Genomic DNA, 27,578 nt, shown 5'->3' with positions numbered 1-27,578 from the left:
ATAAATGCATTTTTCCAGCTCCAAGAGAGGATATTTATTTCTTCTTGACTTGGTTAAATAGCTTTTTTTTGACTCCTTTAAACCCTAGCAGTGCTGGAATTCTGTTGGGCAGCGGTAAGCCAGGACTAAACACTCCCCAGGCTTTGTAGCTTCAGGTACCCATGTGTGGCACGGTCACTTACTGGCCATCTAGGGGGAAGGGGAAATCCTGTTTTACTACCATAAAGAAATAACAGCCACAAGCAGAAATTAACAGAGGAATTAATATGTCCATCAGTAAACTTACACCAGTAGCAGATTTCTCCTCACAGCTTTCATCCCAAGCCTATTAATAACTGGACTTTTTTCCCCTCTAATCGAGGTTCAGATGAATAGACAGGCTTAGTGATAACAGCTGAAACAAGGCAGGACTGTTCCCCCCTCTCTGACCTCACATATGCTTGTCCTTAACAATAAACTCATCCTTTGCTGAGCAGTTTCAGTCCACCAAAGAGCAGAAAATCCAGTTAGTAAAAAAGCATGAGTCGTTTCCACCCCAGCTAGCAGCCTGGATTGGCTCCCTAAGGAGTCAGGCACTGGGCTGGAGTACAGCCAGGAGCACAGCCACTCTCTGCAGCAGTTGATTTGCCCTGGCTGTTGCTGTTGGACCACAGTTCCACATGACACCCCACTCAATCCTTTGCAGGAAGATCACAGCAATTTCTCACATTTCTGTATCCCCTTCCCAAAGCTACATCCTGACACTACGGAGAGAGAGATTGGGAATATGCCCAGTAAAGGGGACTGAATATATTACTGGGCCTGAAGTGCAGTGGTGTTGAAGGAAGTGTGCAGCAACATCGTAGTTACTGTCCTTACAGCCATGAAGCTGTCAGGGAGAAATGTGTAGTGACAGATCTTTGGCACTGTTATTTGACATGGAAATCAGCAGTGCATCCTTAATCAAGTCTCCTCTCACTGCCCAGGAAGGAGCAGGCAGGGAGGGAGTGCTTGGTGCTTCATCTGAGGCATAGTGTGTCCTGGGGTAATATTACTCACCACTTCTTGTTTACAGAGAAGCTCCTAAAAACCACTCAGGTTCATAACTCCTGTTCCTTAGGGTAATTGATACAGATGGTTGTTGGAGTTAAGTACCATCCTGAACTACTTTTAAGGAAATCAAAGGAGGCACAGCACTGGGGCTACTTTGGGTGTGCACTGATTGCACTGTGGGCCATGTACTTTTCCTGAAAAGTCCTGAAAAGACTTCAGAAATCAAAGAAACAACCTGTAGATTCATTGCTAACAATGCCATGGCAGTCAAAGCTTCCTTAGAAGGGAACATTTTGTAGCTTGGTTATTTAGTTTTAAGAGTCCTATCTTTCACCTTACTCTGTACCTGAAACCACAGTAACACATGGTATTTAATACCAAGCAGCTCGAACCAAGTTGCCATGATTAAAAATACCATCTTTAATATAGTATTTCTTTACTTTGCGATTGAAGTCAAAACATATTTCAGATTACACATTTCATGCAAGAGCACACAGGAAATGTTTAGTAAAAAGCATTAGAAATGTATGTTTAATGCCATGATAGTTGTTGCATACAGAAGCAATGTGTTCACATTTCTGTCAGATGCATTCACACCCTTGTTTCTAACACAGTGATTGGTATGAGATATCAAAGGAAGATATGGCATCAGTTAAAGTATGTATAAACTTATTGTTCCCCATTGAGAGACATCTAGAATAAAAGAGGTTCTGAGTGGCAGGAAGATAGGATGAGAATAAAGGCTGATCACAAAGAGGAGAAAATAGAGAAGTCCAGGACTGGAAACTATACAGGAAAAGAAATTAAATGGATTAATACTGATGAATGGACAAACACTATGAACTCTGAATGAAGAGTATCTGAATGAATGATACTGAATGAAAGGCATGAAGGATACTGAGAAACACTGAATGGATACGTCACAATAAAAGAAGATGCTTGAGAGTCCTCGATCATTCCAATTTGATAAATACAGCATAAACCAATATTAGTTCAAATTGTGCCCAGTCCTCAGTCACGCATCAGCAATTCAGCACTTTATTTATGGTGGTGTAAAAATACAGATTTTTTTGATTCTTTGGGCTTGGGACAAGAGTTGCTTATTCCTTCATCTTAGGCACATTATTTTGTGAAAGAGAAAAATTGTTCATAGACATTAAAATTTAAGTCTTCTGCTTTATGCTGAGGAAGCTTTCCTGTTTGCATCATTACCATATTGATATGCTTACAAACTTTTTTGTTGGCAGAAGTGCTACATGCTAAGCAGCAACATCCTATTGAAAATCGAAGACGTGATAAAATCGTACCTTGAATAGGCTGACAGGAAAGCCTTTTCAAAACAGCTGTGTTAGCAGAGGAGCAATTTGATCTTCAAATGATACACGTCTTGGAATTGTATCTTTATAATCTCTGTGGAATGTTGTTAAGAATATTTTATGATGGTGGCAGTAACTGATGCTGCCCTGAAAGGCTGAACTAGCACATGAAAAGGGGAGTCTTTTCCACCCACACCAATCTGTAGCTCATAGAGACTCATATATCATATTGCTTGTGATTTCCAGAGGGACATCCTGAATTCTGGAATTCTTTTGACTTGTATTAACTTGTGCTTGCAGGGCAAATATCATGGTAATCCCATGCATATAGCAGTGATCATCTCAAACTGCTTAAGAGAAGAAAGAAGAATATTGGCTGCAGCCAGCATGCCTGTACAGGTAATGAATTACATTTCATTAATCTGCTCCATGTTAATCTGCTCACATGCTTTTAAGACCAAATCCTGTCCTCTCATTCCACTGAAGTGATTTGTGTGCACTAGGGGTTGCCAAATGTTGCCCTTTAAACTCACATTTGAACTTCATTAGTGGCCCTATTGCTGGAAGCATTGCTATAAGAGACTTCTATGTCACAACTAATCTTCAAAGACTTTAATCTGTAGGAAAGGTTTTAAAGAGATTACTCTTTGCAAAACAGATGTGTGTATTTTAAATTATGCAATGCATTAATTCATATTAATTATGGAATGCAAAAGACATTCTATCCAATATTTTATAAAGTCATTGATGATTTTTATGTTGTTTGAAGAAAAAAATAATTCAAATTACACATGAAACTTACTTTTGGGAAATTGTTACATGATTAAAATCCAGAGAGAATTTTTAAGACAAATGTGTTTTTATTAATCACTTATGGATGTAATATGTATTCCTATATAGGAATATAAAGATCTCAAAAACCTAATAATCTACGTTTAATTTACTAGATGTTTAATGTCTGCAGTATACCCACACCTTTTCACCTTTTGGATTTCAAAGTTAAAGCTGCATGTTTTTCAAATCTGTGGAACTAAACATGTCTGTGTGTTTACAGCAGTCTCCAGATGGTTGAACACTGGCTTCTAAATTCCCTGTCTGTGCTGGAACTTGCAGTTCAGTTTCTATCACCTATTATTATTATTACTCATCCGCCAATTATCTGTTCAATGTGTTCCAGGGGCCGCTGGAAAAGTCTCTGCAGAACTCTGTGGTTTCAGAACGTCAAAGAAATGTAGAACACAAAGTGTCAGCCATCAAGAACAGTGCTCAGGTAGGTTTTTTGTCCTGGTTGCTGTCTCTGCCCACATGATTTTCATACAGACACACCTGAACTATCTTTAAGTTGGGCAGCACAATGACTTCTGCCAACAGACACACCAACCACTTTCCATTATTCCAAGGACATCTGCCCAGACTAACTGCTCAGGACACACCTGGATCCTCAGGTGTTAGCAGCTGTCTGGGCTCAGTGTGAGAGCTGCCTAATTTAAAGTTATCACACTCATCCCTATGTGAGTTGCAGACAGATCCCTGAGTGCAGTAAGAGCATACCTACAGTCTCTAAAAAGATGCAAGGTTCAGAAAATGCATTTTTGCAATTTCACCTCCCTTAGCTGGATCAGCAATAGCTGAACGTTCATGACCTCTGAGTCACGTACCAAGACCTTTGTCGAGCCGAAGGCTACGTGACATAATTACATGGTTTGGAGATGTGAGGGGACAAGAACACTGGGAGCTGATGGTAACCACTCTCCAGGAGTTTCTCATACCACTGCAGGACAGAGCTGGGCTGAGTCAAACCCATAGCTATGTCCCAGAGACCCTGAAATCTCAGACAACACCTGCCTGTTCAGCTCAAGGCAGGATAAGGATTCAGATTACCCACGGCTTTATTGCTATCCCAGCCCCACTTTCAGCTTTGCATCAGTCTCAGCGTGGAAATTATATTTGAAATACCTGTCCATATGTTGTTGAAGAGTAATGCTCTTGGTATACTGGAAAGAGATCCTAGCAGCATTCGCTCATCAGTGTCTCCTTTCACAGGGAAGAAGGGTTAGAGAGATCAGACCCTTAGAAGGATAAAGGTAGTTTCAGAAGAATGCAATACTAGATCTCTATCTACACATAAAGTTGTAAGATAAAAGTTGCAGAGCAGACGAAGCAGCAGCCTGTCACGCTGCTCCTTCTGCCTGTGGAGAAGCACAGCCACCCCTGAAGGACCAGTGAAAATGAGAACATTTTCTACATACCAGGGGTTTTTTTCAGTAGGTAACTAAGTTGAACACAGAAATTATCCAGCTCCTCGTGTATGTAATTTCATACTTTACACATATAAATCAAAACTTTAGTCCCCAAAAATAAAGAGTAAACCAAAATGGTTAATTGTGTGTGGGCTCATTTAGCAAACAAGTTTCTGTATTTTCACAGACACTTAATGTGCACATCTTAGGGAACTAAAAAAGGATTGTTTATGAGTTGTTGGCAAAATCAAGGCTTCCTATAAACAGCACAGAAACAGGCCTTCAAAGCACAACAGATAATTTCCTACAGTTTTATTTTCCTTCTTTTGATGGGGTTTTTTGATTGGTTACTAGAAAATATCATCAACATTTTTTTATAGCACATATGAAAAGAAACTTGCAAAATGCCAAAGCAGCAAAAATGTTTCATTTCTTTATCCAAATTCTTAAGACACTCTGTAAATAAATTCTGTGAGCTCTACTTCTGTGTCTGACTCCACCTTTTTTGGCTTTGGACACCCCAATTCAATTTCCATTTAAGTAAATGTAAAATGATTGCTTTGCCCTGCTTTAAAGTTTCAAGAAGAGAGTAACATTATTGGCATAACAATTTCAGTTTAGCTCAAGCTAACACAATCATTCCTACTTTCCTCTATGTCATTGCGCTAGTAAACAAGAAGGGATAAAGCTGAATCAACCACTGTCAACTGCAGGATAGAGGATAATATTTGACTTTCTAAACAAGTAAAATACATCTGTAGCTACAAACATGTATTTATTATTCAATCATCCTGTTACAAGATAGTGAATGAGAGTTCCCAGAACTGTTCTGGGGTTTTCAAGTGGTAAGAAAGGAAAATACTGCATCATGCATTTGTTCATTTCTTTTCTGGGAAAGATGACTGACCAAGATGTGAAATACTTGGAAGATTTGCAAGAGGAATTTGACTTCAGGTATAAAACAATACAGAGCTTAGGTAAGAGTTTTTATACCAAATTTTAGATTCTCTAGGAAATGGCTGATTCTGCAGCTAGACTCTGGCATCAGGGGGTTTTGTGTATTACTTAAATAATATATGTAAACATAAAAATGGATCTTTAGTTTATATAAAGTTATAGTCCTGGAACATAATGACTCCTTTGGGGTTAAGAGGGTAAAGAGGATTGTGTTAAGAAAGTATAGTTATTTTGTATGGGTAAGCTGCATAATGGCACGTAAAGTAGTACGTTTCTTAATTTAAAGAACTTATTTTTCAATTTCCCCACCTTTTACGTGCCCCTTCTTTGGCAGAATGAGGAAGAGACACTTATTTCCCAGAGTTGTGCAAAACTGATTTTTCTAGCCTCTGACTTGGCTTTCTGTTCTTTTTTGACCACAGTGGTGATAACCAGCTGGTAAGCACTCTGAATGCATGTTTGACCAGCCTGTGATGGTTGAGATCGGCACGTGGCAACAGTCCTTGCATGATCTTTTTCAGAAAAGAAACTGGGGTCCGCTTGTGTCTGCTCAGATATCTTTATATTATCTTCCTTTGAACATGCAAAGATACTGGGCTTGAAACGTCCGAGTCCTTAAGCACATCAATCCTAAATGTTGAAGGCTGGATATGACCCAGCAATCAGAAGAGTTGCCACAGTTTAATGAGTTTAGTTATCAGGCCAATCATAATTACTGACCACACAGATAACTGAAAGCTGCCCCACTTGCAAAATAAAACATGCTGACATGAATGACTTTCAGGGCTTAAAATTTCACTGCTCTGCTCCAGCACATCCAGCTTACAATGTGTGGGAGCAATTGCTGTGGCTGAGCTGCTGGTGGTTACTTGTCCACTTCTACTGAAACATCTACCCTAACTCACTAGGAAGGCATCAACCCAGAGCTTAGCAGACACACAGTTGGCACCGATTTCTTTTTTGAATGTAGCATGAAAGATGCAAAAGGTCGGGAAAAGTGAGGGTGGGGAAGAGCTGCATGTGTAAGAGCATGGGTGAGCTTAGGTACTCTTGAAACTAGTACATGATCCAGAGAAGGACAGAAGTTAGAGAGATGGGGAAATGCCCAGCGATCAGTGCTCCTGGCTGCTGAAATTCCCCTGGCGATGAACATTTCATCTCTGTTTCAAATGCCTCTCAGCCAGACATTGTAATTCACATCAAGTCCAAAGAGCTTTAGCCTAACTGCTGACACCAAGAGTGCATTTGTGTGTACAGATCAATCATTGATCCAAGCCAGATGTACATAATACACAGGAGTATGCACAGGGATAAGAAATTTAGGGAACTCTGGGTATCATCTGCATGTTTTCTGCCTTTTCCTACCCCACATACACATCTACAGACAGGTAACATTACACCTTATGTTAAACTAGTACTAAAGTTAGTCCTTTCAAATGAAATATTCTGTTACATAATCTACTGATGTCCACAGTTTATTTTTTCACTAGTTCATGCTGCAGTCTGGTCGTGGTTTTTTTCCTCTCCTCCCCTTATAAACAGGCACACACACCCACACATGTATTTATACTGATTTTTTTTCATCCCCTGCAGAGCAGAATGACAAAAACAGCGCCCTCATTAAACAGGAAATGTTGGCGTTGCAGGCAATGCTCAATACTTTGGACTACAAGAGAAAGGTTAGTGACAATATTTTGTCATTTGTGGTTAATCTGCTTTCTCCCCTTATTCCCACACCAAATACTCAAATGTGTATGTGTGCCTTTTTAAATTCTCATTTCAGAAGAACAGACAAATTACACAGGAATTAAAAATTTGCAAAATGTTTGGGTGGGTCTGAGTGATTTTGACTAAAAGCTAAGAAATTGTCAATTAAGTAACAGCTCAATGAAGGATATGGTTCTGCACACCTCAGGAGTGAAGCAAGGAGTCCGGGGGGGGGGGGTGGGGGGAGGCGCAGGTTTATGATTAAATCAAGCAAACAAAAAACCAATGCATTTTATATGATGCAAAACAAAAGCAGAATTTTTTGAACTTGACAGAGCTTGCAAGTGTCAAAATCTTGGAGATGTTATGCCCACAAAGAATGCAACAATCTTCCCTCCTACCCTCCCAAAATAAAAAGTTTTACTGAAGAACAGTTCATAGAGATTTAGGATTAATGTACAATGGGTGATTAATCCTGTCACTGAAGCAATAGGAACTAAATATGGTTACTTTCAGAATAATTGAAAAAATTTAATAAGCACTTCATGATAATTGCTGAATTTTGCAGCTGTTGCCTGAGGTCAGTTTGTAACACCTTTCCTATTTTACAGGAAGTGCTCAGTAAAATAGGACGTGTGATCCATGAGATCGATATGCTGATGAGCAACATGCTGACTGAGGAGCTGCTGGACTGGAAGAGACGGCAGCAGATCGCCTGCATCGGGGGGCCCCTGCACGGTGGGCTCGATCAGCTCCAGAATTGGTAAACCTGCCTTGACCTTGTGTTTCCACTGAAAACCACAGGAAGTCTGCTACACTTGAAATGATCATTCCTTTAGATCAGCTGCAACAGCAGCAAATTCATCAGCAGCTAAGAAAGTAAATAACTAAAAGGTGCCAACTAAAAGTGATGCGGTGGGCAACACCCGCTATTCAGAATTAATGCCACGGTGAACTGCTGAGCCTGACTCGTGGCACTCACTCATTTTTGGGTTTGACAGTTCCTCCAGATACATGAGACACACTCTCTCCGGAGTTTTGCTTGAGTAAGAATGGTGCTGACTGAGTTTGTCATTGAAGACAGTGGGAGTTGTGTATAGGCAGGGGCTGGGTAGAGGCTTTGTGCTTTGACTCACTCCTCCAGACTTCACGCTGTGCAGGAATTGAATGGCAGTAGTCTCTGTGGTGGCAACTCTGAAGTGATTGCAAGTAAAAAGCAAATAGCATTATATTTGAAAGATAATGGACTCAGAGAATGTCAACATATCATGATCATTACTCTCCGATCGAAACTCTCATATGGAAAAGGTGAAGTAAATATTAAGAAGTAAAAAGGAAGGGAAATTACCAAAAAAAATTTAGGATTGAAAAAAAAGTGGTTTTTTCCTTCTTTTTTTTTTTTTTTTTTGGTTTAGGTTCCTTTTTTTTTTTACTGAAGTACTTTTTTTTCCAAGGAAGATGCTAAAAATAGCTTAAAAATGTAATTTTATACACACATACCCTATTGAACTGTTAGCAAGTGTGTTTGGATTTATTTTTCCTTACTGCTTTTACACTTCTTCAGTCTTGTTAACCTACTCATTTTGTATAAATATTATCATTTTAAAGAGTACATTTTGCAAAACTACTGGGCTGTAGGAAAGAATTAATGCTGGCACAAGAGCCCTGCTTGTACAACATCAGGACTGTGTATATATTTCTTCCAAATTGTCACAGACAGTGTTGTGTTGTTATGAAAATATCTGTCTTTGAAGATAAAGCAGGTGATTGGCCCAATGTATTTATAAACTCCTGTAAACAAAAGATGAATGGATGTGAGTTTGGGCAAAGCTGGAAAGTACCATTCAATACAAATTCTGATGTTCCTCAAGCAAGAACTTCAGTAGTTCTTTTGTTCTAAGAAACTGTTTACACAAAAGATTGCGAACTAATTCTTTGTCTTGCTGTAGCTTTACGCTGTTGGCAGAGAGTCTCTTTCAAGTCAGAAGGCAACTAGAAAAGCTGGATGAACTCTTGATCAGGCTGACTTATGATGGGGACCCTATTCCTGTGCAAAGACCTCAGCTGCTGGAAAAAGTCAACTTTCTGCTCTACAACCTCTTCCGGAAGTGCGTGAGCCACTGCCAATGTACAGAACTTTACCTGAACTGGTACAACAGTGAGAACACACTGTTAAGAAGGAAAAAAAAAGGAAAAGGAAAAAGTTTGAATATCTGAGGATTTTAAGGTCCAGGTTCCTAATATAAGAAGTATGTACAGCTGTCATCAAAACTCATAGAAATTGAAGGTGCCAGGCATCTTCTCATGAGTAGCATTTAAGGGTTTGTCATCAAGTTCTGACTCTAACTGCATGCTAGAAATCCCCTTATTTTAGGAGGAGTTACGTACATTCTGCTGAGAAAAGTTATGGGGTTTTGTGTTTGTAGGCTTGCTATTTTTTTTTAAGGTAAATGTGTCTTGTCTTTCCTCTTACTCACCAAGATACTCTTCCTGCTGCCCTCCAACTCATCATTCTATTAATAGATAAAATATTATCATCATTTCTCTTGGTTTTTTTACTGGCTATACTAGATATATACCACAAGTGAGTCTCTGAAAGCAAAGTGTGTTCAATTGTTTGAGATATATATATATATGCGTGTGTGTGTGTATATATATATATATAAATATATAAGTTCAAATTATAGTTTAATTATGATAGTTTCATTTCCTTGGAGACATAGTGTATTTTCATACTCTGTTTCATGGTTCTGATAAAAGTTTAGAAGACCAAGACTTTTATCATCATTGTATGTTAGGACTATAGAATTTGGTGTGATTTTCAATGTATTCCAAGTATCTGTTCCTTAAAGGAACAATTTAAATGAAAATTAGACCACTGTATCATTTTGAGAACTGAGAGTTGGAATGCAGACCTCCCACTTCAGAATCTGTAGAGAAATAAGTCTTTAAGAGATACTAGCCCCATTCCCCCCTCTCCCCCCTAAAAAAACCCAGCTGTTTGTTCATACACATTCCTAAAAATACATTTGTTTCACTCCTCACACAGCTCCTTCGTGGTTGAAAGGCAGCCCTGCATGCCAACACATCCCCAGAGGCCAATGGTTCTCAAAACTTTAATACAATTCACTGTTAAATTAAGGTAAGGGAAAAAATCTGATATAAAGTCCTTCATTTTTGTACAGTATTTTATCCTAGGAGAATCTAGAAAGCAAAGCAGACCAACTTGTGTTAAGGATCCTTTCAACTGCAGGGAGATTTTCTGGAATGGGAATATGAAGTCCACAGAATCTGTCATGCAGAACAAGTGGCAGCAAAGAGTAAAACATGAGGAAGAAAGGCACATTGTGGCTAAAGGTGGCACCTTCAGGGTTCTGTATGCATTGAATTCTTGTTCTAATGACTTTACAAACTGAATAAATAATGATCCATATCATACAAGCCAAAATCAGAATACTCAGAGAATACACAGAGGAAAGAGAAACTGCTGCATTTTGGGGGTCTCTGGTGAATCAGAGACAAGTTATTTCTCTCCCAGTAGCTCCTTGCCTGACTTTGTGAAAGAACAAAAATTGGAGAGGAACTCTCATTTCATTTCCACCTTGCAGCACAAAGTGCATGGAGGGTTGGGGGTGAGAAAAGGTACATGAAGGAAAGCCCACACACAATCTGTGGTGCAGTTAGAGATCATACAAATCCATCTCCTAATTATTACTACTTTGGTGTCTCTCCAGACATTCCCTGAAACACATGCTAACTTTTCCACACACTTAGAGAGAGGGTAGGGCACCCACCACCAGTACAGCCCAGCTCCTCTTACTGAGTATTCAAACCCTGTAAATTGTGTTATAATCCTAGGTGCCTAATCTGTTTTCAGATTATAATAATTTCTGATACTTGAATCTGGAGCAACTAGTCTGGTGTTTTCTGGTGAGACACTTATTCTGTTAATATTCACTCTCTCATTTTCTGTTTTGAAGGTTGCTAATTAAATTGCCAGAGCTGAACTACCAGATCAGAGTGAAAGCAACTATTGACAAGTAAGAAACTTAAAAGTGAAGATATTCTCTTTCTCCCTACAGAGACAACACAGTTTTTTTCAGTGGCTACCCTATCTGATTATAAAACTGCTTTTAAAAGGAAAAGAAAAAAAAAATTAAAACCCCCCACCAGTTAAAAGATCAGAGTAACACTTCCTTTTTATGTGGATGATGTCTTTTTTTAAAACAAAGCTGTTAAGTCTAATTGATGTTTTCAAATTGGAGGCAAGAAATCCATTTAAGATTTGTCTCAAGACTTAGAAAAAATTCATCATTGTGTGATACAGCAGCATCACACAAAAACTTGAAATCAAACTGTGTTGCATTTATGGGATAGTTAGGTTTGAAATACCTCCGCTCTCACCATGCTCCATCCCCAGCCCTCAGTACAGCTACCTCCCTCTTTCTGCTTGTTGTGCTTCTGCAAGCCCCTAAAAAACACCTTGACTGCATGGACCTACTGCATGTTGGCCTACAAGAAAGAAGGAAAACACCTAGTGAGGAGGGAGCAAGAGAGAAGCCAGGGCTGTTTCTCTAAAAAGCCGCGTACTGTCTGATAATAAAGAGCAAGATAAAATACACTGCCTACATATGGCCAGATGCAAAACTCTAAATGGACAGTATGAATTTCAGTTCTTCAGTTTAAAAACTGTAGTTGTGTTGTCAATGCAAACCAACTTCGACCAGGCAAAATCTACCATCTGAGATATGCTTCTCAGTACAAGTCATGGCTTACATATTTACTGATTCACAATCTGTTTCCTCTCCCCCACCCCTCTTCTCTTCTAGGAATGTTTCAACTGTAAGGTAAGACAATAAAAGTACCACATTTATTAAATTTTTCCAATACAATGGTATTTGAGTACATAAGTGAAATGTCCTCCCCAGTAACCGGAGGTTCGTTCTGTGTGGAACGCACGTGAAAGCCATGAACATGGATGAGTCTGCAAATGGAAGCCTGTCAGTAGAATTTCGACATTTGGTAGGTTTGACTGCTTTTTTATTGTTGTGTACTTCTGGTAGAGAAATATAAGATTCTTTGGAAGCTGTGGAGGGAGAACTGTATTACTGTCAATGCCACACTCATTTTCTTTCTGCTTATACAGGAAGTTTACTCCTAGAACCTCTTTATACCATTCCATACCTTATCCATTCCATAAAATAAGACTATATATTTTCACAGAAATGACAAAGCAAACCCTAATTACCACCAGAAAAGGAAAGACTAATCATGCTGAATTAAAAAGCTTCTCAGAAACTGAGTTTGGTTAAAAAAAACCCAAAACACCAAACCAACAACAAAAAAAACCCAAACAGAAAAACCCAACACACAGAACAAACAGACAAAAACCCTAAACCACACCACAATTTTCTAGGGGAAATAGAATTGAATGCTTGAAATCTATCGGAAATTAATGCCTGTGATAACAGCCTTGTGAGAGACTAGAGTACTGCTTCTGTGACTTCTCTGAGAGCCCTGTGAGTCCTGCTTTCTGACTAACACTCCCTTGCCTGTGGTATTTTTGGGGCTTAACCACAGATGCAGTGCCTTGGTGTAGTTTTGCAAAAGGAGATTGAGATCAATGGTCTTTAGCGCTTTTTTGTGTTATACACTTGGCAAGCACCCTAAGTAATGCTTTGTTACATTCATTTAGTTTCTTAAAAATTCTTTTAAAATATCAAAAGACCCTCACTGAATAGAATTTTGAGGTGTAGTGTCAAGAGACTTATGAAGACTTCATTTGTATATTGCAAATAAAATCTTATTAAAACTAAAAACATCCTGGTTACAAATTATGTTCTTTATATGTACTTCTGTCTGTAGTCTCTCTGACACATAAATATTGCTTTGCTTTATACAGCAACCCAAAGAAATGAAAACAAGCGCTGGAAGCAAAGGAAATGAGGTTTGTGCATTTATTTTACATGTTGTTTTTGCCTACTCTCACAAGTATTTCATATTTGATTTTATTTAAATCAAAGAGCTGTTAGATTCTGAAATACGTACTAGGTACAGGATCCAATTATTATGTTAGTATAAGTATAATGAGAACTGGTGGGAATGACTCAAATTGTAATTGCATGCCTTAAGTTTGTATATTGAAAAAGTTACAATAGAAGGTGGAGAGTAATAATCCAAATTTGTGCATTCCTCTCAAAGGTTACCTTTTTGGTCATTTATATTTTGGAAAAAAAACCCAAACCAAATAATAATGAAATAATTATTTCCTATAGGAAAGGTCCTTTAAATATATGTTTTACTGGCCAGGTTCACAGCTGAAGTCAGGATGTCATTATTTTTGCATCAAATGGATTTGCTGCCTCATCCAGGACCAAAAATGTGCTTCATTTACTGACACTCATCCCAGCCTGGTCGTAGGTTCCCCTCTCGTGGTGACTCTGTGTATGGCACGAAAGCGCTAAAACCAACAACTGAGGGTAAAGTTGAATTAGCAAGCTAAAAAAACCCAAAAAAACATATATATATATATATATATATACACATGTATATATGTATATGTATATATAAAATCACTCATATCACAGCCCACATAGCTGCAGTTTTATAAGCACAACAGTTATTTGAAGTAGTCTTTAAGTACAAAGTAAAAGGTGTGATCAACATGAAGAATTTTACCAAAACCTAGAGCAGGAGATACTTGTGCCTGTTTCACACACATTTCTGAACAGAACAACTCACAACCCGATTAGCAAGACTGAAACTCCAGGCTCACCTCCCAGTTACTTTGCTATTTACAAAATCACTGACATCACAACAAGCAAATGCAAAAATGTAGGTTAAGAAATGCTGGCACTCTACTTCTGGCAGCATTTTCCTCCCCCTTCCACACATTGTGCCTTTAAAACTATCTAAAGCTATCATAGGTCTGTGGAGAATTAGGACAACTGGACTGTGACCTGGCTCACTGCTGATTTCCTCAAACAGAGCCTCTCCTTGGTCAAGTCAGTCTGTGAAAGTGGTTATTAGCAGAACAAGAGTTGGGATTTTCTTTGTTAACAGCAACTATAATACTTTCAAAACTAGGTTTGTTATAAGACATTCAGTTTGCTAAAAGTGTAGTTAAACATAATTGGCCTCATTAAAAAAGTGGAAGTTCTCTATTTTAGATTTGTCCTTTCATGCAGATGTACCTTTTTGCCTAGATGATTTTTCCATGAGAAAAATTTGTTTCTGCAAAATCATAATGAGGGGAAGAAGGGTGGTTTCACCAACCCTTTTCAACTTTGTATCAGTAATACAGGTTGAGCTGGATTGATTTAACCTGTATTAAAACATCTGAGCTCATTTGATGGATGAGTGTTTCATGTAAAAGCCTTCAGGTCTAAGCTGGATTTTCCCTTTGCAAGGCAGATTTATTATTCAGATGCCTAAGGATCTCCTGTGGTCTCAATTCCTCATTTATTCAGTGTCTTTTATTGCAGTGGCTTGTACATATCCTGGAGGAGGTGCTCCATGGGAAAGATAAGGCCACGAGGTCCTCTGCCAAGAAATAGTTTTATTTTACATTGACTGAAAGCAGAATATTTCAATACGGGAAAGCATTTTGATTTGCAACTTTTAATTTCTTTTTTTAAAAGACAAGTCCGACAAAACAAACGCATGATAGGGAGGGAAAGACCAACAACAAAGAAAACAGGAAAAGGAGAAATATATTTTTATGCTTTGAGTTCTGGAGATGGAAATGTATTTCGAAAGACCTGTTTCCTAAGGGGCAGAGATTTGGATTTTTACAGAGCTATGCTGGTTTGTAATCAACAAACACTTGTACTACAAACTTCAATCAATGATGACAAACAGATTTTATTTTTTTTTCCATCCAAGAAAAGCTTGGGGTTTTAATACCAGATTTACTTTGGATTAATGATGTAGGTCTCTACTCCTTCAACTAGTACCATCTCAGTACACACAGCAAACCTGGATGAAGGCCTAGTTGTCTTTAAAGCTGTGGCTATTGACTTTGTTTCTAGTTTGTTTCTCCTTGAAGTTGAACATGTCTGTTCAAAGTCAAATTGTCAATCAGTAAGGAAACTTTAGGAAAAGGAAAGTTGGAGACAGCCTTTATCAGACACACAAAATTATCTGTTAACTTCTTGTGTGCAAATCTGTGTTTAAAAGTACCATTTTAGAAAAAGTTAAAAGTTTGGAAGTACTCTTTTAACAATATTCAGGGTTTTTTAGATTCATCAGAAAAAATACCAAGCTTCTGGACTAATGTAATGTTATAGTTGAACAAACAAATTGTTCCCTTCACTTCCTTTTTTTCCTGTTCTGCTTATGTATTTGATATGAGTTTTCTTTCCAAGTGTGACCTCAGCAGCTGGATCACTAAAACACCAACTGTGCACTCACAGCTTTAAAACCTCCTTACTCCCTCAGGGCCCTCACATGGTGACCGAGGAACTGCACTCCATCAGCTTTGAAACACAGGTCTGCCTGTACGGATTGACCATAAATTTGGAAGTGAGTATTCGAGACAGATTTTCTGGGGCAAGAGTAAAAGGCATTTTCCGGCAGTTCATAGAAGAACAACTGTGTTGGGCCAGACCACAGGTCTGCCTATCTTCGGTGAGGCCCTCAGCAGTAACCACAAGATTTTCAGAACTTCTGGAAAATAAGTCTATGCTTTGGGAAGAAAGAGAGGCTAAAACACCAAAGCACAGCACAGCACTAATACTTTCCTCAGCAGCATTTACACACTGCATTCATTCTCTCTACCAGACCAGCTCTTTGCCTGTGGTGATGATTTCCAATGTCAGCCAACTGCCCAATGCCTGGGCCTCTATTATTTGGTACAATCTGTCAACCAACGATCCTCAGGTAGGTCCTCAGTATATAAATACCAATTTCCCGCATCTTCACATTTGTGTTATTTGGTTACTAAATACATTAAGTATAAAAAAGATGTGTTTCGCTCTTGAACTGGCCTTACTTTTTTTCACAATACGCTGTTATCAACATCACACTTTAATCTTGTCCTCCTTATCTTTCTTTCCCAGATATAAAACCACATGCACACTTAGCTTTCCTTTTTGTAGCCTAAAGTAGTTCTTAAACTAAGGAAAGGTGACAGCCCTTCTCCACAACTTCTCTAACTTCTGTAGTTTGAATTTATCTTTCTTGGGTGTGGCTGACTAAAACTAGAGCTGTTAGAAGATAATTCTACCAGTACAACTCCAAACCATGAAAGCAGGCATATAGGTGAGTCTCTAATGTACTTAAGTGCTGCTTTCCACCACGGATTTTATAGGAACTTGTGCTTTCTGTGGAGAAGATTATAAATGTTAAGTAGCAGCTTCTAGTGGCTCTAACCCTGAGCAAAGGCAGAATCATTCTTTCTAAGGCTCCAGCTGTCTCAGCACATATTTTAGATTCAGTCACTGTTACTGTATTTGCAGATTGTGGAACAGTGCTGTCAATGGCTCTCAGGCTTTCAGCTGGGCATTAATGCAGTCACATGGATACTCGGAGGAGGGAAAGGGTCAGACACTCCACCATGGTGGCAGGCCAGCAGACCAGCAGGCTGGACTGCATTATCACTCTGTGATACTCCAAAGAGTTTTTGCACAGTCTTCAGTGTGTCCATGGTGTGTACAATCCAAAAAAAACAAATGAAAAAACTAAGATAAGCCAAATGATTCAACAGCACATCACCATATTAGTATGTAATGGTTTAAGGTTTCCATGCGCTAAACATTAAAATATAGTGATAATATCTAGATTTTTCAGGCAGGATTTAAGCATATTTTCATTGTCTTTACACAGGACACTACTAGAAGCATAGCAAGGTATTTTAGCATCCGAGATGCACACAGAGACTTAGGCTCTCTCTAGGAGTGTCGCCCTACAACTCTTCTCAGGCACCCCACTGGACCTTGCTGGGTGCCTGCAGATGGGAGGGCCCACAGATGTTTGCCCCAATGCTTCCCCACACACAGAGCTGACTTTCAACACTTCCAGATTCTGCTCAAGTACTTGCAGCCTCCTGTTACAGCCTGATACGTATTTCATGGCTGCTGTCTAAACAAAGCATTCATTCTGTTGCAGAATTTGTCTTTCTTCAACAACCCCCCTGCTGCCACTTTAAGCCAGCTCTTAGAAGTACTGAGCTGGCAATTTTCATCATACGTAGGTCGTGGACTCAATTCTGAACAGCTCAACATGCTGGCAGAGAAACTTACGGGTAAGTGTGTAGAAATACACAGACTTTATTTGCTTTGGGGTTTATATTTGATGGCTACAGGTAAGGGCTTTAAGCACCTGTTGTGGTTTAGCACCAGCTGGCAACTAAGCCTCACACAGCCACTCACTCACTCACTCCCCCAGAGTGAGATGGGGAGAGAATTGGAAGGGTAAAAGTAGGAAAACTCATGGTCAAGATAAAGACAGTTTAACAGGTAAAGCAAAAGCCACACATGCACACAAGGCAAACTAGGAATTCATTCACTACTTCCCATCTGCAGGCAAGTGTTCAGCCTGGAAATCAGGGCTGGATCCATCATGCGTAAGAGTTACTTGGGAAGACACATGCAATCATCCCAAACATCCCCTCCTTCTTCCTCCTTCCCCCTAGTTTGAGCATGTCATGATATGGTGCAGAATATTCTTTTGGTCAGTTAGGATCAGCTGTCCCAGCTATGTCCTCTCCCAACTTCTCAGCACTCACAGCCCCTTTGCTCATGGGGTGGGGTGAGAGGCAGAAAAGACCTTGACAGTGTGTAAGCCCTGCTAGGCAAGAACTAAAACATCCCTGTATTACCAACACAGTTTCCAGCACAAGTCCAAAACACACCGGCTACTGTGAAGAAAATGAACTCTACCCCAGCCAAAACCAGCACGTCATGACCTCCACTTCCAGGGCTGATGTCAAAAATGTCACAATGACATTTTTTTTCTTTAAAGAAAAGCAGGCATCAGCTTATTCTTATCACAAAGTAATTCAACTTTCAACTTCCAGGCTGCTCAACTGAAGGAAGAGGGCATCAAAGTCACACTGAACTGTGATGTTATTTTTCTTCCTTAGCAATTATCTCTTACATCTGAAATCAAAAGGAAGTATTTTTGCTTGCTTATGAGGTTTGGTTTGGGGTTTGTTTCATTTTAAGTACCTGTCCCTGTGGGTCTGTTCACTTCTGGGACCTCACCAGAGATGCTTCACTGGTGTCAGCACAGCAAAGAGGCCCTGTAACCTCAGTGAGATGAACTGTTGACTACTCTGAGACCCAAGTGTGCCCCAGAAGGGAGAGGCCTTGGGGAAAACTGAGAAGTAACATTTAGGCTAAAAACTGAAACTGAGCATGTAGAGTTGCAGACACCAAGTCACGGGCTGCTTTAGGCAAGTATTCCCAAAACTACAATTATCACCTGCTTCATAAAAATACAGAAAAGCAGATCTACAGTCCCTTAGCATGCCCCTATCCCTCCCTCCCCAAGTCTGTATGTACTGTACTTCTCCCCTCACCCACCTATACAGATATCAAGCTATATCTATTTCATAACTTCAGAATAATACATGCACCATTTGGGCTTTTTTTTTCTTTCAGGGCAACAAGTCAGTTACAATGATTATCAACTATCCTGGGCAAAGTTCTGCAAGGTACTGTTCCAAAAGTAAAACTAGACTCTTATGTCTCATAACACCCACAGCCATGCCTATCTCTGTTTCCCTGATGCTACTGATAAGATTCTCATTTGCCATATGTGGGACTTACAGCTCAGCACAATCACATCCCTTGTAAAAATTTAACTAGGAAAATAACACTTCCAGAAGCATAAAGCTTGGGATTAGGGATCTAGTTAGATATATTGCTACAGATATCAGAAATTGCCATTTTAGTGTGCCTAACATATTTCTGTAAATGATCAGTTGAAAGTCTTATCAAAGCATGTAATATATTTTCTGTAAAGCATAGGTACTATTTTTTGTATGCTCAGTTTTGACCTAAATTATTCCAAGACAGTCAATATATGCAATAACTTTGATGAGGAACAGAGAATGTATTGATAAAGAAGGGTAAGCTCGTTTAATTCTCATTAACTACATTATTTAAACAAGAACAGAAGCTTGGAAGGAAGTTCAACTTTCTCATCTTCATTTCATTCAAACGTGATTTTCTAACTAGGAAGAAACAACAGATGTGATTTTTTTTTTCCCTTGAAAAATGAGGTGCTTCCAATGCATATCTTAAAAATCAGTTGGTTTTATGTCAGGTTGAAAGAGATATGTTACTCAAAACCACAGCTCAAGTTGTCATTCTCACTTGAGCAAAGTAGCTTATTCTTAAGAAACTGAGAAGAAACTATGTCATGTGAACGTTGGGTAACATCACTCTCATGATTCTCTTCTTGTGTGTGTTGGTTTTGTTTGTGTTTTGTGGTTGTTTTTAACCGTTAGGAGCATTTGCCTGGGAAGTCTTTTACCTTTTGGGTTTGGCTTGAAGCAATCCTGGACTTGATTAAAAAACACATTCTTCCTCTTTGGATTGATGGGTGAGCAAGAAGGGAACTGCTGTATATTGGTCTCTCTCCGCTTTTTCTCTGTCCTTCACTAATCTCAGTTTTAGCTATGCAGAGGAGTATTTGCAATGAGTTTAATACTTCTCCCTTCTCCCATTTACAGCTTTTGGAAATTTTTGCCAAAGGGGAACAACACTGAATCCCTTAGAAATGCAGGTTTAGATCTGTTCTTCAGTTCTGTCTATGCAGTTAAGTACTGGGATAAATTTCACCAGTTTCATAATACTTTGAGCTCAATGCCATGCTCCACATGTAAATCACACAAAGCTTAGGTCACAGTCTCTAGGCCTTATAAAGCTTTGTAACCACATTTTGGAAACCTGTATAAAGTCTGGCCAGATCAAGGCCAGGCTGAATAGAGCTCTGGGCAATCCAGTCTGGTGAAAGATGTCCCTGTCCACAGCAGGGGGTTTGGAACCAGGTGAACTTTAAGGTCCCTTCCAACCCAGGCCCTTCTATGATTCTACACATTGCCCAGATGGAAGTCTGTATTTTTTTCCAAAAGTAAACCCATGATTTCCTGTTATACCTCAGGTACATAATGGGATTTGTAAGCAAAGAAAAGGAGCGAATTCTGCTGAAAGACAAGACACCAGGAACATTTTTATTAAGGTTTAGTGAGAGCAATCTGGGTGGAATTACCTTTACTTGGGTGGATCAGCTAGAAAATGGTAAGTATAATTTAAAAGAAAAAAAACCAAAAAAAACCAACCAAACAAAAACCAACCCAAACTCGGCAATATACCTGCAATACTGGAGTCACGTTTTGTTTGGTTTGAAAGTAAAATTCACATATATCATGTCATAGTATGGTTTTGGACAAGATACAAGTATCACAATTTCTCAAACACAAACCAAAACTCTGACATTCCACCTCTGAGTTCTTTATATTAACAAAGCTCTCTATGAGGTGTATCTGCTTACTGCAGACCTTAGATTTGTTTCCAAATATGCCAAAATTATATATTGAAAGATACTAACGTAGGTAAGAACAGGTAAAGCCTATGCAAGTGTAAACCTCAAAAGAAAGGCTAAAGTGTGTTCCAGCTGCAGATGCTGATCTACAGGTGATGGTGCCTTTGTGTTTTTGCAGGAGATGTAACATTTCACTCGGTGGAACCCTATAACAAAGGTCGCTTATCTGCCCTGCCTTTTGCCGACATACTGCGCGATTACAAAGTTATTATGGCAGACAACGTTCCTGAAAACCCTCTGAAGTACCTGTATCCAGATATCCCCAAAGATAAGGCCTTTGGCAAACACTACAGCTGTCAGCCAAATGAAGGTTGGGCTCCACTTCTCTATTTACCCTTTCTGCACAGCAGCTGCAAAGTCAAGAGGCAATTTTAGGAATGTAGAGAGAGGAGGGAGAGAACAGATTAAGATGCCTCCTTTAATAGTCATCTTCAAGAGAACTATTTTAACATGTGTCTATCATTTAGACAGCTTCATTTTGCAAATACATCCCTAGTCTTAGAGGTTGCAGTAGAGGTGATGAAAATATTTCTAAAAAGTTAAGAAATTGATTTTTTTTTTTTCCTGACTGATGCATCACAAAATTCAGTGCTGGGGTGTTCAAAGGAGAGGAAACTGAAAAGTCATCCTGCTTATCGGCTTCATAGTTGTGTTATACTGTAGCATGCTGTTTCTTTAATTTCAAGAAAACTCAGTATTTCCCAAACAGCTTGGAAGCCCTACTTTGTTTCATTTCATCCAATGGAACCTCATTAAAAAAGGTAATTTATCTGCACCACCTTTTCCCAATACACTGCACAATTACAAAGTTATTGTGGCAGACAATGTCCCTAAAAACCCCTGGCAACTGCACTGGAAAATGCAAAAAAGGATGGTTCCAAATATGTTCAGGCCCACGTTCTTTTTTGTCCAAGTTACATTTTTAGATCAAATTCATTCTCGCTTAAAGAAAGCCCTCAAACCCTTAATTTTTTAATAGATAAAACACATTCTTCTAAAATTTCAGTATCAAGGGTTACAGTTCCATTTGAACTCAAATTCCTACACAACTCAAAAATATTTGGAGGCTACAGGTTTTTTTCTCCCTCTTCATTTTAACTCAGTGGACTTTGCCTAATGCTCCAATCCTCTAAAATCTTACATATATGCTTAATTTCATGCAAAAGACATTGCTGAAGCTGTATCTGTAGAGACAGAGCTCCAAGCATTTGCAGAACTGAAATGTGGAGGCCCAGAGTACCAGACTTAAAGAATTGTGTATTTGCTTTGAAGGCCTAACAAAATCTCTTTCATCGGTTGTGGTATTGTATTGTGATTCATATCAAGAGAACACAGACAATTCTATGACTAAGACCTGAACTCAAGGACTAATCTCAGGAATTCTCCTCACTTTTATGGCTATTTATTTATGCAGGGATTTTTCAATTTATTATTGTCTGCAGCACTTCAAGCAAATAATCAATTTCAAATAGATAATAAAATGACTCAACAATATTTAATTTATTTACTATTTATTCTAGTCTCAAAGCCCTCAGATGGAGGAGGCAAAGGTTATGTTCCTTCTGTATTTATCCCAGTCTCCAAAATGTAAGTATCCTCACAGGTGTGTCACACTTCAACTGTTTTTTTTTTTTACTTAATTTACATCCCATTTCAGAGTTTCCCCTGCTTCCCTTCCCCAAACTATTTGAAAATAGTTTGGCATAGAAACACAAGGCCAAGGACTGCTAAACACAAGAAAGGGACATAAAAAACTTTGCCTGCATGGTGCTTTTCCCATTCATGTGGCAAAACATTTGTAAAAAGTGAATGCAGATTTCATGGTACTCTGATCTACTTATCTTTCACTGTCTCCTTCTTCTCTCCAGCAGCTGGTATTAAGGCCAAGGAAAAAGAGGATAAACATGATTCTATCTCCTACATTTTTAAGTGTATACCAGGTTGTTGGCTTGTGCTTGCAGGGCCACCAGCAAGCCTGAGTACAGGGTTAACAGACTTAAAAAACATTCACCATACTCCACTGATACGCATAAAGTTAGAGGGATTTAAGTTCTTTCTAAGATTATTTTTGTATATTTTTTGTTTGCTTATTTTTTCTTTTTAGCTTAAATGATTCTACAGAACCACATTCCCCATCAGATCTTCTTCCAATGTCTCCAAGCGTTTATGCTGTTCTGAGAGAACACCTGAGTCCCACAGCCATTGAAACTGCTGTAAGTTGTAAACTTTCCCATTCGTAAGTAAATATTAAGCAAACAGGGTGTGTCCAGCACAGATGCTGGTTAACAAAATGCTGCTTGCACAATTGTGAAAGAATCACAGCTCTTTCTTCAATTGCTGCACTACATTCTGAAACAATGGTGCAGATATTTCCTATTCTAAATGGTGCAGGATACTGCAAGCATCTTGAAAGCACTGGAATTACCTGACATGCTGGCCAATGAACCATGAATGTCAGAACACAAAGATCCCAGAGTTCTTGCACAAAAGAAGGCTTTACACTGACAAATACATGTAATTTATACTAACTCTCTAGACAGCACAAAGGCCTGGACTTGCTCAGGGGAGCTGCCCAGGGAACACAGTAATTTCCCATTCAGCAAACTTGCACAACTTTTTAATGCTGCAAGTTTTTACATGGGGTTTCAAAGTGCAAAATTAAAAGTCAACTAAAACACTTTCAGCAAAGAAAAGTAATATTAACTTAGTATATAGAAAGATTAGGAAAATACTCTGTGAACATTGTATTAAAAAAAAAATTCCTCCTTTCCTTATTGACTAGAAAATGTGTTCAGAATCATCATGGCTCAGAGTCTTTAGAGTAATGAGCCGGGTGGGGATTTGTCCAGCAGGCTTTTCTTAGGAAACACAGCAGTGGTTTGGCTCTAGCAGCTTTAGAAGAAAATCTTTTTAAATACTAGCCCTTAACCTTCTGCATATTCAATGATTTATGATCTTAAAATGGTTATGTATTTAAAAGCCTGCCAACTCCCCTTTAAATGCCTCTCTGTAAACACTCTTCCTTACCCACAAACAGAACAAAACGAAACCAGAATCCTTCCTGACTGTCAATGATTGGAAGTACAGTTAGACTTTACATATAAATAGATGAGTTCTTTAATACATCAAGCTGAAGAACTGCTCAAGAGCAAAATATCTTTTTATTCTTCACTTTTTTCTCCAATAGCACTCGTGACAAACTAGTTCTTTAGCTGAAAATGAAATAACCAGCTTGAATTAAAATTCTGCATTAAAACCTACTCCACCCAATCCAAGACATGTCACCTTTCATTTCTATTGTGGTGTATAACATGTGGAAATGGTTCTGACCTCCTCAACTGCCTTTCTGAACTATGCACGCATTTGCTTTCCTGAAGTTTCGGCAGAGTAAATAGTTGGATTCACTTTCGTTTAACATCAGGCTCCAAACATTTTTGGTTTCTTCTTGCAGGCACAGTAAATCTCAAACCATCTCTATTCAGAGCTTCAAAATAAGCTGTGACCATGGCCATTGTTTAGGGCCTGGTGGCAAACTGCAAAAGTTAAATACAGTCATGTGGGTTTTAAAGGTATCAAGACAAGTGGTTCAGTGCTGCTAGATGGTGATACTTCTATAGGCTCTTACTAGGAAGGTTTTCAAGCTCTGCTAAAAATTTCATGAGAAAAAGAGTTCTAGAAGATTTTAAAAGAATTCCTTCCTTGCTTTTTCCATTCTATTTACCTTCCTAAATGGAAATGAGGAAAATATGGAGGCTTTTTATTTATCACCCCAAATTCACACAACAATCTACCCCGCTGAAGAGCTGGCTAAGTACAGCAAGTACACAATCTGCACTATTAAAGCAATACTTTTTCTCCATGAAATGCCAATAAAAAAGCACCATGTGAGATAAAGAAAACAAGAGTGAAATCTGCAGCAGGACAAAATATCATGCAACTCACTAACTCAGTCTTAGCATACTTTCTGCAGCCTTGCTGAATTCCCTTCTATCCTCCCATCCAGCTTCCCTTGCCCGTCAAAAACAACAAGACTCCAGGAAGAACCCTGCAATACATATCCACAGGCCACAACAACAAAAGTTCATATAAAAAGAAATACTATGCTTATTCCTATTGCAACTGTTTCCCACACAGTGTTTTCTAAAGAGTATCCCTCTATTCTATATATAACTAGAAACAAGATTCTCACATTGTCAAAGTGAGGCTATAGTTACCTTGAGCCAGAGAAGGTTTCATCTGCAGTTACTTTTGAAGGAACAGCTGTGAGTACCATGAGACTAATCTTTTCCTTCTTTTCTTCTAGCTGAGTTCTCCTTACTCCACTGACTGAAGTTCACATACTGGAAAAATTAGTAATCATGTGAACACTGGATGGGTTAAAGAAGTCATAATTTTTTTTTCCTGTCACCTCTGAAAACTAGCTTTTCCTGGAAATCATTTTGTTATTCTTAGGCATCTTTCTGTTATCAATAACACACAAACAAGGAATTTTCTCCCTAGGAATTCAAATAGCCTTATGCAAGTCAGATTTGCTGTTGTCACTGAAAAAATACCAAATTCTTTCTGGCTTGGAAATCATTTGACTTCAGTGGGGTGCCAGCAGAGATAAGTTTTACATGCTAATTTAACTAATTTCCATAGAATTGCTGTAAATATGAGAGCATAAGAATAAAATGTTTTGCTTCTGAAAACAGTGTATAAAGATACCTAAAGACATTAATATGTTTGGAGAAATTAGGATTTATTATGTTAAATACTTTCTGCTTAATCATAATCTTGTGGACCACTGATTTAGATACTGTTTCAAAGCAAAGATTCTCATTCCCCTGACTTTGAATGTTCCAGAGGTGTCTGGGGTTTGCTTTTCTCCAAAGATGAATTGCCTTCAGCAGAGATTTTTATCTGATGCCGCATCAGAAGTTGTGGAAGGCGGGTAGTCAAGGCTGGGGAGAGAAGGGAGTTCCACAAAGGAAGCAGACACAAAACTTGTGGTGTTAAAAAGGCTGTCTCCATTTCACCACTGGAAGAGAGAGTTAGTAAAACTTCCCCCTCTCACAAAATAGTTGCAGAAGTAAATCTATTTGGGCAGAAAGTACTGTCAGAAAATCTACACATAAAAAATCCTGACCTGACACAGTTTGGATACTAACTGGTCAACGCCACCAGGGAGGCAGTTTTAAAAAACAGTTACTGAAGAGCTGCAGCATTTGCTGACCACCTGGCAATTTGTGCTGCATGACAGAATATTATGTGCCTGTCACAGGCTCATTTAATAAGCAGGACAACTAGTTTTTGTAAAAATGGTAAATTTTTTAATACTCTTTTTTTCTTTCAGGCATGTTTACTGCTGAGTTTGGGTTGTTTGGTTTTGTTGTTATGGTTTTATGAATAATAAAGAGACAACTACAAGGCCACTGTATTTCACAAATGCAGGCTCAATCAAGACCTAAGTCTTGCCCCCAGAATACTTGGTTAATGCATGCTTAAAATACAAGCCCTTGAATGTTTGCACCTTACTGCTTTCTCAGGCAGGTATAAATGAGACATCTGAGATGAAAACATAACCTCCTTGAATCAGGAAGACATGGATTGGACTTCCAATTCTCCTTTCACCCATGCTACTTACCTTAGTTGAAAGCGAGTGAGCAGAAGCAGAGTAATGGGATATTTTTGTGATACAAAGAAGTAGATTTCAAAGAAACAACACATCTCTGTTCCTTAGCCTGAGTGACTTAAAGCGAGTTGCACATACGTTCAGAAAGCATCGTGTATAAAATAAAAAACAAGAGCAATTCTGTATATAGCATGGTAATATCTGTAATTTATATAACCAGCATGAATAAAATCAGATTTTGGCTTCAAGTTGCATACCCAGACCTCTGTGGATTTTTTTCAAGGCACAACAAAAATAGTCTTGCTGCCTTTTTGTTGACCTTAAACTGAGCTACAAGCAGTAACAGACTTCTAAAGAAGTAAACATTCCTCTCACATCAGCTCTTGCATGTCTTTCCATTCTAACCTCTTCTCACAATCTTAATACAAACAAAACAGGGGATGGCCTATATTTTTGACCATCTGAAGTTCATGAGAAGTATAGCAAGAAAAGATCAGATATGGCATGAGAAACAGTCTCCTCTCTCCTTCTTCCCTGCTCCCCATGCAAGGCAACCCTTCGACTCTCAAGTATTAACTTCAGCCCAATAAAACTGGTGTTCCTGAACAGCATTGTGGATCACGTTTTGGCAGGACAGTTTCTGCTATTGCTTCAGAACAGATTTTTGCAGAGGGTAGGCTTAACATTTCATTGAAAAGCACATGACTTGAAATCATTTCACTGTTTTAAAGGAACACTGGAATAATTTCCTGTAGGATGAATATATACAGCCCAAGCCTCCTTCCATTAAAAAAAGTGAGAATTTTGTTCTTATGCCACTATGAGTACGAAAGTGGTTCTCTAGTAAAATAGTGGGGGGGGTGGGGAACACAAAAAAGGGGTGCCCAGATACTACCAGAGAAAACAAAATGTCTGCTTTTAAGTACTTCTACTGTGTTTGTGCTTTTGCTGTGTTTTGCAACAGCAAAGTAAAAAAAAATGTGATTGTTTTGTGCTGTCTTGGTGCATCACTGTAATGGTCCTAATTAAAAAACATAAAAACGGTCAGTTACCTTCTTCCATAGTTTTTTTCTATAGCCATGTTTATATATCCACTACTCCCTAGTATTTCATGCCACGAAGTTCACCAAACGGACCTCTGATTTCTTTCTTTTATGGAGT

General features: G+C 38.7%; 1 protein-coding gene across 4 annotated transcripts in view; it reads left to right on the top strand.

The window, feature by feature from the left end:
• The window catches only part of STAT4 (signal transducer and activator of transcription 4), a 41,431-nt gene extending 14,752 nt beyond the window's left edge, over positions 1-26,679 (top strand). Inside the window, exons 4-24 of one of the 4 annotated variants that reach the window (XM_032114269.1) lie at positions 2,649-2,747; positions 3,526-3,618; positions 5,487-5,565; positions 7,139-7,224; positions 7,864-8,015; positions 9,202-9,360; positions 10,302-10,394; positions 11,233-11,292; positions 12,082-12,099; positions 12,181-12,274; positions 13,155-13,199; positions 15,692-15,775; positions 16,034-16,132; positions 17,360-17,495; positions 18,856-18,908; positions 19,707-19,801; positions 20,363-20,499; positions 20,922-21,113; positions 22,324-22,390; positions 22,908-23,016; positions 26,332-26,679. In XM_032114269.1, coding sequence (XP_031970160.1) covers positions 2,649-2,747; positions 3,526-3,618; positions 5,487-5,565; positions 7,139-7,224; positions 7,864-8,015; positions 9,202-9,360; positions 10,302-10,394; positions 11,233-11,292; positions 12,082-12,099; positions 12,181-12,274; positions 13,155-13,199; positions 15,692-15,775; positions 16,034-16,132; positions 17,360-17,495; positions 18,856-18,908; positions 19,707-19,801; positions 20,363-20,499; positions 20,922-21,113; positions 22,324-22,390; positions 22,908-23,016; positions 26,332-26,367 — 1,986 coding nt within the window. In that variant the 3' untranslated portion in view covers positions 26,368-26,679. Of the gene's footprint in view, positions 1-2,648; positions 2,748-3,525; positions 3,619-5,486; positions 5,566-7,138; positions 7,225-7,863; positions 8,016-9,201; positions 9,361-10,301; positions 10,395-11,232; positions 11,293-12,081; positions 12,100-12,180; positions 12,275-13,154; positions 13,200-15,691; positions 15,776-16,033; positions 16,133-17,359; positions 17,496-18,855; positions 18,909-19,706; positions 19,802-20,362; positions 20,500-20,921; positions 21,114-22,323; positions 22,391-22,907; positions 23,017-25,106 lie in introns of all 4 variants that reach the window. The other 3 variants (XM_032114270.1, XM_032114271.1, XM_032114272.1) reach the window with 3 other exon arrangements.
• Positions 26,680-27,578: the final 899 nt, after the last annotated feature.

The sequence above is a fragment of the Corvus moneduloides genome, chromosome 7 (genome assembly GCF_009650955.1).
Source record: "Corvus moneduloides isolate bCorMon1 chromosome 7, bCorMon1.pri, whole genome shotgun sequence".
NCBI lineage: Eukaryota > Metazoa > Chordata > Aves > Passeriformes > Corvidae > Corvus > Corvus moneduloides.
This window is presented reverse-complemented; position numbering and strand designations above follow the sequence as displayed.